General features: G+C 44.8%; 1 protein-coding gene across 1 annotated transcript; it reads left to right on the top strand.

Annotated features, from left to right (window-relative positions):
• Positions 1-7,111: 7,111 nt before the first annotated feature.
• GPR32 (G protein-coupled receptor 32) lies at positions 7,112-11,668 on the top strand. The gene is given in 5 exon segments (XM_060000626.1): positions 7,112-7,144; positions 10,746-11,095; positions 11,097-11,230; positions 11,233-11,630; positions 11,633-11,668. Coding segments are annotated over 5 exon segments (951 nt in total).
• The last annotated feature ends 7,693 nt before the right edge of the window (positions 11,669-19,361 follow it).

Below are 19,361 nucleotides of genomic sequence, written 5' to 3'. Positions count from 1 at the left end.
GAAACACTGCCTCACCAAATCTAGACCGGGGTTGAGGTTGGCAAACCGTGGCCCACTGCCTGTTTTTGTACAGCTCATGTGCTAAGCATGGTTTTTACATGTTCATATGATCGCACAAAATCAAAGGAATAATGTTCATGACACATGAAAATCATATGAAACTGAAAATTCAGTGTCCACTAATAAAGTTTTACCAGCACACAGCCACGCCCAGCCATTCACCTGTTATCTGTGGAAATGCTTCCCACAAGGCAGGGTTGAGTACTTTTGACAAAATTCAAGTGGCCCACAAAGCCAAAAATATTTACTCTCTGCCACTTTACACGAAAAAGTTTGCCCACCGCTGATCTAGGTGGCACAGAGGATGGTGTTTTATTTTTTTTTTTTCGGTACGCGGGCCTCTCACTGTTGTGGCCTCTCCCGTTGCGGAGCACAGGCTCCGGAAGCGCAGGCTCAGCGGCCATGGCTCACGGGCCCAGCCGCTCCGCGGCATGTGGGATCCTCCCGGACCGGGGCACGAACCCGTGTCCCCTGCATCGGCAGGCGAACTCTCAACCACTGCGCCACCAGGGAAGCCTGGATGGTGTTTTATATAATATATGGATATTAATGATTCTGAGTGATCCAGAAGAGTTGAGTCCTCTCAAAAAATGTCATAATATTTAGGAGACAATTGGAAATGTGAACACTGACAACTTATTTTGTATGTGTTAAGGAGTTATTCTTATTTTTTAGGCGTGACAATGTTATTATACATTTTTAAAGGAGCTCTTTCTTTGAGAGACATAAGTTGAAATTTTTGCAATAAGATGATGTATCTGGAATTTGCTTCCAAATAACCTGGTTTAAGGAGAATGGACAGGAATACAGATGGAACAAGACGGCTGAGGTTGAGTGACGGGCACGTGCGAGGGTCATTACACTATTTTGACTACTTTTATATGTGTCTGAAACTTTTTAAACAATAAAAAAAGCAGTCAATCAGGAAGAAATTTTACAGACACTTCATTTCTCTTACATTTTCCTTTACATGCACGAACAAAATTCATCTAGAAGAGATCTTTCAACAAATATAAAGTAACATTCCAGGACTTCCCTGGTGGTGCAGTGGTTAAGAATCTGCCTGCCAACTCAGGGAACACAGGGTGGATCCCTGGTCTGGGAAGATCCCACATGCTGCAGTGCAACTAAGCCCATGCACCACAACTACTGAGCCTGTGCTCTAGAGCCCATGAGCCACAACTACTGAGCCTGAGCACCACAACTACTGAAGCTCGGGCGCCTAGAGCCCATGCTCCACAACAAAAAGAAGCCACCCCAGTGAGAAACCTGTGCACCGCAATGAAGAGTAGCCCCCGCTTGCGTGCAGCAACAAAGACCCAATGCAGCCAAAATAAATAAATAAATAGAATAAAAATAAAATAAAATAAAATAAAATAATATTCTGAATGGTAAGGAGCATTGTGTTTGTATTTTGTAGGCTGCGTCTTTTCTTTCTTTGGGGCACTTATAAAAATGGTATGTCTTAGAGTCTGTGAAATGCAGAAGGTGAAACATTCTGCGGAATAAACACTCCTGTTAATCATGACAGCTGACAAGTTTTGAGCACCTACTGTGTGCCAGACACTGTTCTAGCACTTTGCATGTATTAATTAATTTCATTGTCATGACAGCCCTGGGAAGCACAGAGAGAGGGGAGAGGGGACACAGGACTGAGGGCTCTGCCTGCCAGAAGTGAGTGACAGGCTGATTAGGAGCACAGTCATATGTGCACCTCCCACAAACTGTCTTTGCAATTCCTCAGGTCCTCCATGACATGTGTCTGTTGTGACCGCAAGTCCAAGGGCACCAGCATCGTCTTTGGGGAAAGAAAGATGTTAAATATTGAGCTTGGATATTCAGAGCTGAATTCAGAGCTTAGTCTGTTTGGTTTGCTATAACACAATACCATGGACTGGGGGCTTATAAACCATAGAATTTTACTTTTCACAATTCCTGAGTCTGGGGAGTCTAAGATCAAGGAACCGGCAGATTCAGTGTCTGGTGAGAACCTCCTCTTGGTTCATGGACTGCCATCTTCTCCCTGTGTCCTCACATGGTGAAAGGGCCCAGGGGGCTCTCTGGATTCTCTATTATAATGGCACTAATCCCATTCATGAGGGCGCCATCTTCATGACCTTCTCACTTCCTAATACCATCATATTGGAGGTTAGGATTTCAACATAAGAATTTTTTGGGGACACAAACATTCAGTCCATTGAAAGCCCCAAACTGAAAAGAATTCAAACATCCACTAACAGGAGGATGGGTAACTATACTGTGGTACGTCCATACAGTGAAGTACTACTCAGAATTGAAAAATGAAGCACCTCCTGATACACACAACATGGATGAATCTCAAAAACATTGTACTGAGTGATTGTACTGAGTGAAAGAAACCAGCCATAAAGATATAAGCATTGAGAGGGCAGACAGCAGAAGCAAGAACTACAGTCCTGCAGTCTGTGGAACAAAACCACATTCACAGAAATATAGACAAGATGAAAAGGAAGAGGGCTTTGTACCAGATGAAGGAACAAGATAAAACCCCAGAAAAACAACTAAATGAAGTGGAGATAGGCAACTTTCCAGAAAAAGAATTCAGAATAATGATAGTGAAGATGATCCAGGACCTTGGAAAAAGAATGGAGGCAAAGGTCGAGAAGATGCAAGAAATGTTTAACAAAGACCTAGAAGAATTAAAGAACAAACAGAGATGAACAATATAATAACTGAAATGAAAAATACACTAGAAGGAATCAATAGCAGAATAACTGAGGCAGAAGAACAGATAAGTGACCCGGAAGACAGAATGGTGGAATTCACTTCTGTGGAATCGAATAAAGAATGAAAAGAAATGAAGACAGCCTAAGAGACCTCTGGGACAATATTAAACGCAACAACGTTCGCATTATAGGGGTCCCAGAAGGACAAGAGAGAGAGAAAGGACCAGAGAAAATATGTGAAGAGATTATAGTTGAAAACTTCCCTAACATGGGAAAGGAAATAGCCACCCAAGTCCAGGAAGCACAGTGAGTCCCATACAGGATAAACACAAGGAGAAACATGCTGAGACACATAGTAATCAAACTGGCAAAAATTAAAGACAAAGAAAAATTATTGAAAGCAGCAAGGGAAAAACGACAAATAACATACAAGGGAACTGCCATAAGGTTAACAGCTGATTTCTCAGCAGAAACTCTACAAGCCAGAAGGGAGTGGCATGATATACTTAAAGTGATGAAAGGGAAGAACCTACAACCAAGGTTACTCTACCCGGCAAGGATCTCATTCAGATTCGATGGAGAAATCAAAACCTTTACAGACAAGCAAAAGCTAAGAGAATTCAGCACCACCAAACCAGCTCTACAACAAACGCTAAAGGAACTTCTCTAAGTGGGAAACACAAGAGAAGAAAAGGACCTACAAAAACAAACCCAAAACAATTAAGAAAATGGTCATAGGAACATGCATATCGATAATTACCTTAAACGTGAATGGATTAAATGCTCCAACTAAAAGACACAGGCTTGCTGAATGGATACAAAAAGAAGACCCATATATATGCTGTCTACAAGAGACCCACTTCAGACCTAGGGACACATACAGACTGAAAGTGAGGGGATGGAAAAAGATACTCCATGCAAATGGAAATCAAAAGAAAGCTGGAGTAGCAATACTCATATCAGATAAAATAGACTTTAAAATAAAGACTGTTACAAGAGACAAGGAAGGACACTACATAATGATCAAGGGATCAATCCAAGAAGAAGATATAACAATTATAAATATATATGCACCCAACATAGGAGCACCTCAATACATAAGGCAACTGCTAACAGCTCTAAAAGAGGAAATGGACAGTAACACAATAATAGTGGGGGACTTTAACACCTCACTTACACCAATGGACAGATCATCCAAAATGAAAATAAACAAGGAAACAGAAGCTTTAAATGACACAATAGACCAGATAGATTTAACTAATATTTATAGGACATTCCATCCAAAACCAGCATGTTACACTTTCTTCTCAAGTGCGCACGGAACATTCTCCAGGATAGATGACATCTTGGGTCACAAATCAAGCCTCAGTAAATTTAAATCATATCAAGCATCTTTTCTGACCATAACACTATGAGATTAGAAATGAATTACAGGGGAAAAAACGTAAAAAACACAAACACATGGAGGCTAAACAATACATTACTAAATAACCAAGAGATCACTGAAGAAATCAAAGAGGAAATCAAAAAATACCCAGAGACAAATGACAATGAAAACACGACGATCCAAAACCTATGGGATGCAGCAAAAGCAGTTCTAAGAGGGAAGTTTATAGCTATACAAGCCTACCTCAAGAAACAAGAAAAATCTCAAATAAACAATCTAAACTTATACCTAAAGGAACTAGAGAAAGAAGAATAAACAAAACCCAAAGTTAGCAGAAGGAAAGAAACCATAAAGATCAGAGCAGAAATAAATGAAATAGAAACAAAGAAAACAATAGAAAAGATCAATAAAACTAAAGATATAAGCATTGCCAGATAAAATACAAGATGTCCAGCTAAATTTGAATTTCAAATAAACAACATTTTTTAAGCATAAGTATGTCCCATGAAGTCTTTTTTTAAAAATATTTATTTATTTGGCTGTGCCAGGTCTTAGTTGCAGCATAAGGGATCTAGATCCCTGACCAGGGATTGAACCTGGGCTCCCTGCATTGGGAGCACAGAGTCTTAACCACTGGACCACCAGGGAAGTCCCCCATGAAATCGTTAAATAAATTATTTTTGTTTACCTGAAATTCAAATGTAACTAGACATCCTGTATTTTCATTTGCTAAATCTGGAAACCCTAAAAGGAGTACATATTGTCTGATTTCATTTACATGAAACCTAGAAAAAGGGAAACTAATCTATGATATCAGAAAACAGATTAGTGGCCACTTGGGGCCAGAGAGAACTTTGGGGAATAAAATTGCTCTGGACCTTAATTATAGTGCTGGTCCATGGATGTATACATTTAGAAGAAACCAAATGGATGTATGCTGAGAATGGGAAATTTTATTATATGTAAATTTAACCTCAACGCAATTGATTTTTTAGACTATTGGACCCTCCCAAAGCTGGCTTCTTGACTTCTGCATAGATGAAAACATCTCATGCTTCGTATTCTATTTGCTGGGAATCCCTTTCATATATTTCTTTCCCATATTGGTGTTTTGAGCCTTATAGGTCTGCTGTTTTCTCTTACTTTCAAATGAGGCAATTTTGATGCTTGGTTTAGGAAATTTCAGCTGTCCCAAACTGCTGGTAAAAGAAATCTCAGCAAGGTAAGAAGGAGAAAAAGCTGTGTCATCTCTGACAGCGATAGAAAAGTGGGTATGATCACCAGGGCCTTTGCAGATGCCATTTCCACCCTCTGGAACATTGCTCCCTCCCTCTTTGCCTATTGAAAACACCTGTCAGCCTTCAGATCTCATCCTGAGTGTCGCTTCCTCAGCAAACCTCCAGCCATGACACCATTTCCTTTGTTGCAATACTCAGCAAGTGTTTTTCAGAACACTTAGCCCCGTTTGTAAATAAACACATTTGTTGTCAGTGTATTTGTTTCATGTCTGTCTCTCTCAGTACTCAGTGTTTCCTGAAGGCAGGGACCAAGTTTATGTGTGTTTACCCTGTTCTCCCGAACATGCAGCCCAGTGTCTGGCACACAGCAGGTGTTTGACACATAGTCGGTGAAGGTTGAACCAAAGAGGCTGTTTCCCCTGTGTATCAGTCAGCCATTGCCGCCAAACAAACCACCCCAAAACTTAGAGGCTTAACACAACAACCATGTCTTCTGTCATGATTCTATGCGCAGTTCTGAAGGTTGGGCTGGGCTTTGCTACAATCCCTACTGACCCTGGGCATCTGGGGAACTACTCACACCTTAGAGCTTGGGTTTCTATGGGCCACCAACCCCACACACATACATACATGCATTGGGAGAATTAGCGGCGAGGACACATATTTTTTATGTTGGCTTATAAAAAGGAAAAACCTTACTCACTATTACATCCACCATCAGTTCCTAAGAAAAGGACAGTTGGAGCTCCCTAACGTAGGGAGGAGTAGGCTGAGTTCTCTTCCTGAGGTGGGGCAGGGGGCTAGGATACTAGAAAGGACAGATGAGGGGAATTGGAACAGTACAGCAAAATGATATCTCTGGAGCCCCTCTCTTCCTTAGCCCCCCCCCCAAGCTCCCAGCCCCCAGGGTCTATCAGAACCCACATCTAATAACCCTTCATGGGCTCTGATATTGATCTCTGGGGCCACCAAGGCTCTTGCTCAAGACTCCTTCCTGGACCTTATCTGCTCCAAACTCATTGGCCATATTCTGGCCATATGCCCCCTGACTCTAACATGGGCTCAAGGCTGGTGACTTCCCAGGACAGACAGAGGAGACAGACAGAGCTCTCTCAGCCTGACCCCTGCCCTCGGACACAGCAAACGGTGACACGGGACTGGGATTTGGAGGGAAGGGCCTCAGGGAGCGCAGAGGATGGGGGTTTGAGAGCAAGGACAGTTGACATGCAGCAGGGGTGTATGAAGAGGAGGATGTGGCAAAAGAGGTTAAGGTTCTGGAACACTTCCTCCGGGTGAAGAACTTTCTCATGCCTCTCACGTCTGCTCCACCAAGGAAGAGCTAGTTGACTATTTTCATCACTGCTGCACCCCCAGTGCTTAGAGTGTGTGACATACACTATGGGCTTAATGCATATTAGCCAATCATTTGTCAGTTATTTATTGAGTGCTTGCTATGTGCTAGGGGCTTGATTCACCTCTATGGAGCTCAGAGTCTAGTGGAGGAGACAGATGAGAATCAGATAATCCAACAAACTCGGGTCTAATTGCTACTGATCGCTCTCTCTTAATAGATGAGAAGCTTCTGCAAGAGAGTCTGCTTCAGTCAAGGTGGTCAGGGAAGGCTTTGGGGGAGGGAGGGAAATTTTTGCTGAGAGCTAAAGAAAGAGTAAACTTTTAAAAAGTAGAGGGAAAGGAAGGATGTTCCAGACAGAAGGAACAGTATGTACAAGGGCTCGGAGGTGGAAAGGAACACGGTGAGTTTCAGTAAGGGAAACAAGAGCAGGGAAGCTGCAATGTAGTGAGTGAGAGAGAATTCTGGAGCGGGTGGCGGGGGCCCCACCATACATGCCTCAGAATCTGTGTCAAAGACACTGGTCTTTATCCCAAGAGCGATGAGGACCCACAACAGTTTTTCAGTTGGACTTTTGAAGGATCATTCTGGCTTCAGTGTGACAAATGTCTTGTGGGAGTGAAAGTATAGGAGCAGGAAGATGAGTAGTAGGTGGGAGATGCTGGGCGCTTGGACGGAGGGGCTGAGGAGACAGGAAGAAGTGCACAAACACAAGAGGATTTTTGGAGGCAAAATCAACTAGGCTTTGTGATGAATTGGAGGTGGGGGAAGAGAGAGAGGTGTTCAAGGATTCTACACCCCTATCTCAGGTGAGCAAACTGAGGCTCAGAGAAGGAAATTTCTTTGCCCAAGATCACACAGCCAGCATCTCAACTAGAATTTCAACCTGTGACTGTCCCATGTCTAAGCTCACATGCTTTCTCCAACACTAGATGTCTCTTCTCTCTTTACACTAACCCTTGGTGCTCACACTCAGGCTCAAGGCTGTAAATAACATTTAAATTCTAACGATGCCCACATGTCTCTAGCTGGAAAATCTCTCCAGTAATCTCACTGCCAATATCTAACTGCCTATTTAGATGTCTAACAGGCAAACTCAAACTCAACGTGTCCAACACTCAACTCCTGGTCTTACCCCAAACCTGTCCTCCCCGCCACTGTCTTCCCCATCAGTTGATGGAGCTCCAACTTCCAGCTGTTCAACCATCTGTGGTCACCCCTTACTCTGCTATTCCTCTCACTCTGCACATCCAGCCCGTTAGCAAATCTGGTCAGCTCTGCCTTCAAGATGCATCCAGGATCTGTTTCTTACTACCTCCTCCGATATCTATTACCATGATCCCAGTCACCATCATTGTTCACCTGGATTTTTGCAGAAGCCTCCTCAACTGGCCTCCTGCTTCCATCCCAGCCCCCTTCAGCCTAGTTTCAACCCAGAAGCTGCTGTGATTGTTAAAATCTAAGTGAGAACCTGTCCCTCCTCTTGTCAAGAGTCTCTTGTGGCTCTTACCTCATTCAGAGTAAAATCTGGGGGAGTCCTCACTGTGGCCCACAAGATGCTGCATGAATGGACCCCACCCCCTGTCTCATCTCACCTCCAACCCCTCTCCCCATTGCTCACTGACCTTCTCACTGTTCCTTGGACATAGTAGGCATGGGCCTACCTTAGGGTCTTTGCACAGCTATTACTGCTATCTGCAATACTCTTCCTCCAGATATTCATATGACTTTCTCCTTCACCTCCTTCAAATCTTTGCTCAAATGTCACAGCATTGTTCTTCTGCATGTAATGTGTCATATTTCTCTGGCTGCTTTCAAGGTTGTCTGTTTTTGGATTTCAACAGTTTGATTATGGTGTGCCTGGGAGTGATTTTCTTTTATTTATTTTGCTTGGAGTTTATTGAAATTCTTGGATCTGTAAGTTAATGTCTTCCAGCAAATTTAGTAAATTGTCAGCCATCATTTCTGCAAATATGTTTCCGTCCCATTCTCTTTTGTTCTCCTTCTGAAACTCCACTTATTTGTAGGGCAGACTGACTGATACTATTTTACAGGTGTCTGAGGTTCTATTTACTTTTCTTTAATATTTTTTCTCTCTGTCCTTCAGGTTGGATAATTTCTATCAATCTATCTTCTAGTTCACTGATGTCATTTCCAATTTTTTTTCTTTTTTTGGCCACACCATGTGGCATGCTGGATCTTAGTTCCCAGACCAGGATTGAACCCCTTGCATTGAGAGCGCAGAGTCTTAACCACTGGACCACCAGGCAAGTCCTGTCATTTCCAATCTTTTGTGAAGTCCAGTCAGTAAAATTTTCATTTCAATTGTTATAGTTTTCAGTTCTAGAATTTCCATTTGACTCTCTTTTTTTTTCCCAGTTTCTCTTTCCTACGTTTCCCCAACTGGTTATTAATTATGCATATCTTTTCCTTTAAGTCTTTGAATATTTGTATTAGGTGCTTTAATGTCTTTGCATATTGCAATATCCATGTTATCTCAGATTTGTTTTCTTTCTTTCCTTCTTTTTCTTTCTTTTCTTTCTTTCTTTCTTCCTTCCTTCCTTCCTTCCTTCCTTCCCTCCTTTCTTTCTTTTTTGCCATGCTGCATGGCTTGTGGGATCTCAGTTCCCTGACCAGAGATTGAACCCAGGTTATGGCAGTGAAAGCCTGGAACTCTAACCACTAGGCCACCAAGGAACTCTGTCAGATTTGTTTTCTATTGACTCCTTTCTTTATTGAATATGGCTCATGCTTTCCTGTTACTTCACACATGTAGTGGTTTTTAATATTTATTTATTTATTTATTTGGCTGCTTTGGGTCTTCATTGTGGCTTCTCTCTAGTTGTGGTGCACAGGCTCCAGAGTGCGTGGGCTCAGTAGTTGCAGGACGCAGGCTTAGTTGTCCTGCAGGATGTGTGATCTTAGTCCCCCGACCAGGGATCGAATCTGCATCCCCTGCATTGGAAGGTGGATTTTTAACCATTGGACCACCAGGTGGTCCCTGTAGTGGTGTTTAATTGGATACTGGCATTATGCATGATATATCGTAGAGACTTTGCATTGTGTTTTGTTCCTCTGAAGAGTGATTCTTGTCCCAGCAGGCAATTAAGTTGGCTGGACTCAAACTCCAAACTCTAATCTCTGTGGTGGGCAACAACTGAAATCTTTGCTTAGTTCTTTCAAATTCCAGCTGTTGCTTTTTCACCAGGCATCCTGGGATCTCCCCTGAATATAAATAATTTAGTCGGTCACGGATGTGGACAGATTTCATATGCAGATTTTGGAGCCCTCTCCCTGCGGCTCCCTTCCTTCCACAATTCCCTCCCTTCTCACTATTTTTCTGGCTGATGTACCAGCTCAATAACTCTCTCCTCTCACACCTGAAGCCAATGAGGATGCAGCAATTGCAAAATGCTCACACCCAAAAGATGCAAACTCACAACGGTGACCTCATGCAGTTACCCTATCAAGGGTAGACTCTCTTCCAGTTTATGCTTGATTTTGATCACTCTCCAACGTCTTCAAACAGTGGATTGATTTTTAAAGTTTCGTATAGATTTTATAACTTTTTTAATCTGCCAGACTGTCTCACAAAGCTACTCTGACATAATCAAAAGTCAAAGGCCACTCTTTTTTATTTTGTATTACTTTTCTCCCACAGCACTTGTAATCTTCTAAAGTTGTACATCATGGATTTATTTATTATATGCACTGTGTTTCCCATCTGACATCCCCCATTAGGGTGCAAGTCCTATGAGGGCCTGTTTTGTTACATGACTCAGTTCCAGTACCTAGAGCAGTATCAGAGTGACATAATAAGCATTCAATAAAAATATATTGAATGGAAAAATGAATGAAGGGGTCTCAGAGGGGGCCATGGGCTCTGAATAGCAGTGAAAGGTAACTTGTAGCTCTGATATGTGGTCCTTCCTCTTCTAGAAAGATGAATTCTACCTCTGCTCCCAAATGCCATCCTCAGGAGATGGAGTGCCTCCCTCCACCAGCTGACCACAGTTATCATGTCTGTGTCCTTTGTGGTTGGTGTAGTGGCGAATGGGCTGGCGCTCTGGATGACTGTTCTCCGAATGCCGCGAACTTTTACTACCATCTGGTTCTTCAACCTGGCCCTTGCTGACTTCACTGTCTTACTGTCCCTGCTTATCACCATATAGAGTGTAGCAACTGGCCAGTGGCTCCTCAACGATGTGGCCTGCAAACTTTACATGGTCTTCTTGGTCCTCAGCTTCTTTACCAGCATCTGCCTCTTGGTTCTCATCTCTCTGGACCGTTGCATCTCTTTCCTCTACCCCGGATGGTCCTGAAACCACTGCACTGCGCAGCAAGCAAACTGGCTGGCTGGCTGCTGTCACTTGCTCTCCATACTTGATTTTCCAGACCACTGAAGAACAGAAAGGATGTGTCTACTGCTGCTTCAATATTGACATAGAGAATAAGGGGAAGGAGAATCTAGCTCCCAGGATAGGAAGTGAGTGGTTTTGAAGAGGAAAATGACTGTGACCATCATTCACTTCCTGCTGGGTTTCTTGGTGCCCTTGGTGATCATCAGTACCTGTGCCCACCTCATCTGCGCCAAGTTCCAGCAGGAGGGCTGGGTCCATGCCAGCCAGCCAAAGAAGTTGCTGTTGGTGTTGGTGAGCGCCTTTTTCATTTCCTGGTTCCTGTTTAACATGGAGCTCTTGGTCCAATTGTAGCAACCGCAGAACGAACCTGACTCTAAGACGCTGCTCATCCTCTGGGCTACCTTCTCCCTGGGCTGTTTCAACAACTGCCTCAACCCTTTCCTCTTCATTGGCAGAGATTGCCAAGAAAAGTTTTTCCAGTCTTTGCCTTTTGCCTTGGCCAGAGCATTTGGTGAGGAGGGGTTTTTCAGTCAGCCTGTCCCCAAGGTGAAGCCCCCAGGGTATGATGGAAACCTTCACGTACAAGCTGGAAATCCTTCTGCTTAGTTTGCAGCCCCTTCCCTAGGCTGACTTCCAAGACTCTGCCAAATCCTGCCTCTTCTTTCAGGAAGTCTTCCCGGCAATCTCTTATCTAAATCTTTTAATTATAAACATCTAGTTTTCCCCCAGTATCCATCCTATCCTTCCTTTATAGTAAGACTCCTACTTGTTTTAAACTATTTACGTGGTTAGCCAAGGAAAAAAGACTACATTTCCCAGTGTCCCTTGCAACTAGATATGGCCATGTGACTACTTTCTGGCCAGTAGTATGTGAGTGAAAGTAATCAGTGTAATTTCCTTGAAGTGCCCTTAATGGAAGATGCCTGCTCTCCATTCCTTCATTTCCCCCTTTCCATTGTCTAGAATGCAGATGTATCAGTTAGCTTTGCAGTGTAACAAACATCTCCAAACTTAGAGGCTTAAAATAATAACCTTTCATGATTTCTTTGGGTCATCAACTTGGGCTGGGCTCAGCTGAGCAGTTTTCTGTTTTGGCTGGGCTTCCTCAGGCATTTGTGGTCAGTTATGGGTCAGCTAAGTGACTCTGTTTCTGGGAGGGGTTGTTGACCTCAACTAGGTTGTTGACCTCAGCTAACATTCAGCTAGGATGATGGGATTGATCAAGCCATGTAGTTCTCATCGTCCTGCAGGCTGACTGGGGCTTTTTCACATGGTGGCTGGGGAGGGTTCCAAGAGCAACAGGGGAAGCGTAAGACCTACACTTGACACTTTGCACAACGTGACTATTTTCAAGGGGTGGGGAAATAGATTCCACCTCTCAAAGGGAAAATCTGCAAAGTGACATTGCAAAGGAGCATAGATACAGGAAAGTGTGCAGAACTGGGGCCATTTTTGCAACCTGCCACAGCATTTGTGGTGGTGAACTATGTGGAAAGTGACTGTGTCCCCATACTAGGGCTGGAATACTTACATCCACGCTGTGAAGAGAGAGATTTCAATTTCTAGCTCATTGAAGCAACTGTTGTTTATTTGTGTCTCTGTTATGGCAGCTGAATTAATACCTTAACTATTATGCTGCCAACCTCCGGAACTTGTGTGAGCAACATAATAAATATCCTTATTGTTGAAGCCATTTGGAGTCAGGTTTTCTGTTACTTGAAACCAACAGCAGCCCTACTGATACAGATAATAAATACTCCTTTCTGGGAACAGAAATCCTGGTGGTCCTTGGTCACAGTGGAACATTCCCTTGGTTCTGGGTAGAGGAAAACATTTGTTTCATCCTAATCAAAAGCTCTCATCCAACTTGTACATAATCAGAAGAAGGCGCTCTGGTCCTACTCTGATTAGCCCTGAGAACTTCCCACCTGGAGCCTCAGTTCTCCCGACTCTGTAAAATAAGACCAAATGCCTTCATCTTTCATGGATAAGGAGAGGACAAAATGATACAATGACTGAGCATCAGGAAGGATAGAAGCATCTTAAAAAATAAGTTAGGAAATTAGTTTATCAAAAAATAAAACTTTAAGATAATGTGGGCACAGAGTAAAAAAGAAGATGATTCTCCCCTTCCTTCCAGCTCCTCCGTTCCAACTTCTTTTCACTAGAGACTGTTGTCAGTTTCTTGTGTATCCTTCCAGATATCCTAGGTATGCATGCATAAGCATTTTCAAACAGAACATGTGTATACATTATCTAACATTGTGTGTGTGCATGTGTTTTATTAAAATTATGTCTTGGAGATGGTTGCATATAAATACATGAGGTATGACATTATTTTTCAGTGCTGGTGGTCAAGTATTTCCTGGTCTGGATGTACTGTGCCCAAAGTTATTTCATCAACCCTCTACTGATGAGCATTTAGATTTCTTTGAATATGCTTCAGTGCTATTTTTGAAACTTAAAGATATCCCATATAACCCACATTTTGAACAATACAAAAACAGAAGTGGAGGAATTGATTTATCATGAAGCGAATATCCATGCAAGTTTGCAGGTCATGGAATAGAGCACTGTCAGCCACCCTAGCACTCCTCTCCCTCCCCCTCCCAATGACTCCTCCATCTCCTTCAGAGATAACCTCTATCCTAACTTTTCTTGTAAATCTTTTTTTTTTTTTTTGCCTTGCCTTGCCTTTTTCCTCTAAAATTTTTCATCGGAAACATCTCAAACCTACAGTTACCAGAATAATAAAATACACCTTTCAACTAAATTTATCAAATGTTAATATTTGCCCATCCCCATATATTCTCTCTCTCTCTCTCTTTCTCTACTTATCTGTGTATCTCTCTTTTTCTGTTTAAATATACACCTATCTATCTATCTATTCTCTCCATACACAAACATACATACCATGGTACATCCACCATGATGAACAGACCCATAGGGAGATGTGAGTTCTGGGAGGCTGAAGGAAGGAGCCCTCAGCACAGTCGCTGTCCCTTGATGGACCCAGTGGTCAGAAGCACCTCTAGAAATTTTTGAACCTTTTGAAAATAGGTGCAGACCTCATGCTACTTCATCTGTAAATTCTTTAATCTGTGTCTCCTGAGAACAAGGCCATTTCTGTGCCACAACCATAATATCATTACCACCCTCAAGAACTTTAACATTGATATTATCTAATAAACAATCCAAATTCAAAATTTCCTAGTTGTGCCAATAATGAACTTTATAGCATTAAAAAAAAATCAGAGTCCTGCAATGATATTCTCCCCACTTCCCAAGAATAGACTATGGGTCAGAAACACAGCACAGGTTGATTGCCAAAAGCAGAAATAATGCAGGCCACATTCAAAATTAGAAATTAATAACGAAGAATAACCACAGACACTCAGCTTGTTTTGCACATTTCAAAACTCTCTAAGTAACTCTTGGGTTAAATGGAAGAATAAAACTGGAGTGCCATTCATTTAGAAATGAGCACACTACACAACAAAAGTTGTGAGGTGGGGCCAAAGCTGTACTCTGAGGAAGAGCTGTAGCTTCAGATGCTAATTCAGAAAAATGCTCACATGAAAGGAGATGAGCAAAACAATTCAAGAGGCTAGAAAAAGAACAATAATGTAAGCGCACTAAAATTTGAAAGAAAGCATGGATAGATTTTTTTAAAGGAAAATACTTTTACTTTTTAAAAATTTATTTATTTTTGGCTGCATTGGGTATTCGTTGCTGCGCATAGATTTTCTTTAGCTGCGGCGAGCGGGAGGTACTCTTTGCCTTGCGATGCACGGGCTTCTCATGCAATGGCTTCTCTTGTTGTGGAGCACAAGCTCTAGGCACATGGGCTTCCATAGTTGTGGATGCAGGCTCAGTAGTTGTGGCGCACAGGCTTAGTTACTCCACGGCATGTGGGATCTTCCCGGACCAGGGATCGAACCCCTGTCCCCTGCATTGGCAGGCAGATTCTAAACCACTGCACCACCAGGGAAGTCCACATGGACAGATTTTAATGAGGAATTTAACAACAACAAAAAAAGTGGATAGTATAAAGAAGCTGTTCTCTCTGCCTCTCCAACAATAGTATCCTTTTACATTTGTACCTGTGTACTTTGGTGAACACTCCAAGAAGGCAGAATGGCATGACAGCTGCTTATAGCTGGGTGACACCTGTCAAGTTGCTTTCACTCTCTATGCCTCAGTTTCCACCTAAGTGAAATGAGATATAACAGCACCTCCCTCAAAGAGTCACTGGGATGATTACGTGTATTGATGTGGATAAAGCGTTTAGTTCGTACCTGGCACCTCGGAGGTGTGACGTATTTGCTATTATCAGTCTTGTCATCAGTTAGAATAGCTCTTTCCTCGGGGACTGGCAGGGTCAGAGGGCGTGTTAGATGTTGCTAGACTCCTCCACAGGGAGCTCCGAAAGGCGGTTTCCCAGAGCTTCGCCAACGCAACGCAACCGCGATGTCAGACTCTTTGATCTCCGCCTTCTCAGAGGTGACTAGTGGGATCCCGGTGAGGTTTTTAATTTGCATTGATTTTCTAATGAATTTGGTTAAGCAGTCTTTCAAGGAGACTCTGTGGTTTTCACAGCCGCTTCAGGAGTCTCCTGGGGAGATCGTAGTCTTTGATTGGGGAGAGCCTCGCATGGTTGGTGAGGTGGGTTTTGAGACCCAGAGGGACAGCAGCCTCTCCGCGTGGCCCAGCGCGGGAATCAGCATTTCCTTGATCAGCCTCTGTGAAGGGGGTGGGGGGCGGGAGGTGGACGATGCCCTAAACCTCGGATTCTTACTCTACCAACTAGGGACTGAAAATCCTTCTCTAATAAGACTTCTATGAGAATCTAAGAAGGCGATTCACCCCTTCATTCATCCCATAAGGACAGCTCACAAGTATTGATCGTGTCCTGGGCACCAGGTCCTGTCCAGAGCTTTATAAACGTGTGAACTCCACATCTCGACCCTGTGAGGGCGGTAGTACGATTATGCCCACTGATGAGGAAACTTGAAGCTCAGAGAGGTAAAGTCACTTACCAAAGGTCACACAGCGAGTGAGTGGTAGTCAAGACTTGAGCGGTCTGACCGCACTAATCCATCCATTTACGTTTATTGAGTGCCTGTCAGGTGAAGGGCGTGGTTCTAGTCACTAAAGATAAAAGGTGAAGGAGACAAAGACCCCCCCACCTTGGAGGCACAGAAATTCCTTGGGCGGGGCCGACATTCCAGAGGACGGGGCCAACATTACGGGGGGAGGGGCTGACGTTCTCTAGCCTTCAGGGTCCACAGCCTCCACCTCCACGTCGTACTCTGTCCCTACATAGTACTGACAGAGCACATAGTAGGGATTCAAGCGTTCCTGACAAGAACACAGCCTCTGCCCTCACGCAGCTCACAGCCTAGGAAAGACAGTCCTGAACGGTAGGACCCTACAGAAAGGTATTTACCTCCCAGGCAGGAGGGAGGCAATTACGCGCTCTTAATCACTACCTCTGTTTGTCTCAGCAAGGAGAGAGGAAAGGCGGCGCCCCGAACCTGGCCTGGTTTGAGATGCTCCCAGCCGCGGGGGACAGACAGACTGTCATCAAATGTCGGAAAATAGCTGTCATGAGACGCCTCACCCCCTGACACCTGAAACCCTCCCCCTGCGACTGCAAAGTCATAGGTTCTACTCCTGTTGACTGAGCACCCGCAGGCTTTCAAATTCTCACGCAGCCTTACTGGGGTAGAGACTTACTTACCCAGGGTCCCAGCCGGGGTCAAGGTGTCGGGATCCGGATTCAAACTCAGCACCTTGGATGTCACGGTGAGCTGTGCTTGGATTTCCCGGTCCCCATCCTTGTTTGTGTGGAATAAAATGAAGGGAAGGCAACGTGACAGCCTTACACCCTTGTCTGTGTCGTTGTTTCTGGGTCCTCCATGCCTGGGGACCCCCCACCACGTGCCTCCCCTGTGGTGGGTGATGCCGGGGACCCCGGAGGAGTAAGACCAGAACCCTGATCTCAAAGACGCTGCAGACTGGTGGCAGAGACGGACACAGACAGTGAGAACCAAGGTGGTCATGGCTGTGACAGAGCAGGTACCAGGTGTGTGGCACCCAGAGCTTTAGGGTGAAGCCGTGGGAGGTGAAATAGAGAGAGGGCTCTGATGGGTGACCGTGGAACGCCAGGCTGCGGGGCTGGGTCCTTGTCCAGGGGCACTGGGGAGCCATGGGAGGTGTGTGAGCAGGGGAGGGATAGGGTTAACCCTGGGTGTAGAAAGAATCCTCTGGGGCCCCCGTGGGGGTGGACAGAGACCAGAAGAAGGCTGGGAGGGGGGAGGGGTCCAGGGAAAGAGGAGGAGGCCTGAGTAGGGACCAGGCGGTGGGTATGGAGAAGAGAGAGTGGGACAGACAGGGCTGGAGGGAGTGGAGGGAGGGAGAGGCTGGTAGTGGGCTCTAATGTGGGATCCCCTGCTACTCCTTCCGCCTCCCAGTCGTGGGTACTTTGAAGCCCACAGGAACCGCAAGATAAAGCCTGGCAGAGCCGAGCACTCGCATCCCCTCTTTCCCCACAGCCAGCCCCATCCCTCCCACCACAGCCTGACCCCTCCCTCCATGCCTCTCCTTTGGCCGTTCTGGGTCCAGATGCTCCTCTCTCTGAGGCCTGTCCCCAACTTCCTACCGCCTCTTACTGAGGGGGCAAACTCAGCAATTGGGTGCCTGGCCCTCAGAGAGCCTCCAAATGGCTGGTCTATAAAATGGGTGTATTATTTTCCTATGGTTGGCGGAACAAATTCCCACAAACGTAGTGGCTTCAAACAACATACATCTATCTCATGATTCTGGAGGTCAGAGGTCCTAGATGGGTGTCACTAGGCTCTAGAGGAGAATCCTTTTCCTTTCCTTTCCCAGCTCCTAGAGGCTGTCCCCGCTTCACGGCTCATGGCTTTTGCCTCCATCTTCAAATGCCAAAGGTAGCATCTTCATTTATATATTTATTCTTACGTTCTGGCCACGCCACGTGGCTCGCGGGATCTTACTTCCCTGACCAGAGATTGAACCCGGGCCATGGCAGTGAAAGCAAGGAGTCCTAACCACTGGACTGCCAGGGAATTGCCCTGCAGGTAGCATCTTCAAATCTCTCTCTGCCTCCCTTTTCCACATATCAGAATCCCTATATTGTGACTATATTGGGCCCACCTGGAGAATCCAGGCTCCTCTCCCTATTTTAGAGTCCTCTGACTAGAAGCCTTAACTCCATCTGAGACATTCATTCCCCTTTGCCATGTAAGGTAACATACCTACGGGTTCCGGAAGGAGGACGTGGACATCTTTGGGGCCATTCATCTGCCTACTACAGTGAGCGTGGGGTTCCCTACTCACATTTATTCATTCATTTATTCAACAATATTTATTGAGCACCTACTATGTGCCAGGCACTGTTTTAGGATGAAAATCCCTACTCTTATGGAATTCCTTTGTTACAGCATTGGGGTGGGGTGCGGGGAGGGGTGCAGACAGACAATTAAACCATTACAATTTTAAAAACCAATGCATGACCATCAGTGCTATGGAGAGGAAAGCAGGAGGATTAAGGGGAGAGGGAGTGTTGAGGGGTTTAGACACTTGAAAGAGGCAACCGTTAGCAGAGACCTGAGTGATGTGAGGAAGAGGTGTGGGGAAGGGCGCTCCAGGCAAGGGGCACAGCGGGTGCAAAGGCCTAGAGGTGGGAGGAATGGGGGGTGGGGAGGGTGATGGGGAGCCCTTGGGAGGATCCAATATGGCAGTCTGCGATGTGCTCATTATTCACTACCCAATTTGTCCATGGACCCTTGTTCTCGGCTGAGAAAACTGGAGCTCAGACATGAGGGATCTGGTCATACGAGGAGGTGGGTTGTCTCTGGACTCCTGATATAGTGCTCACTCAGTCTGCTCTAGGTCCTGAAGCTCCAGCCATGTCTTTTCTGGAGGACCACCCTGAGGTTTTGCATGTCTTCCTCATCACTGGGTTTTAGCCTCTTCTTCCTCCTGATCTGTCACCAGACCATGAGCTGTGCATGCAAATACGTCCTGAGGTCTCATGTGACCTGGTCCTGAGCTGGGAGATGTTGGGGACACAGATATGAATCAGCCCTCCAGGGGCTCCCAGGCTGGTATAGGAGATAAATAGGGCACAGACAGTTCCAGTCTGGAGGGGATCCGAGGGAGGAAGAGGGACTGTAGAAGGACTAAGCCTGGAAAAGTCAGGGAGGGCTTCCTGGAGGAGGGGGCATTTGC

This window comes from Delphinus delphis, chromosome 20 (assembly GCF_949987515.2).
Source record: "Delphinus delphis chromosome 20, mDelDel1.2, whole genome shotgun sequence".
Lineage (NCBI taxonomy): Eukaryota > Metazoa > Chordata > Mammalia > Artiodactyla > Delphinidae > Delphinus > Delphinus delphis.
The sequence above is the reverse complement of the archived record's forward strand: the minus strand, read 5'-3'. Positions and strand labels throughout refer to the sequence as shown.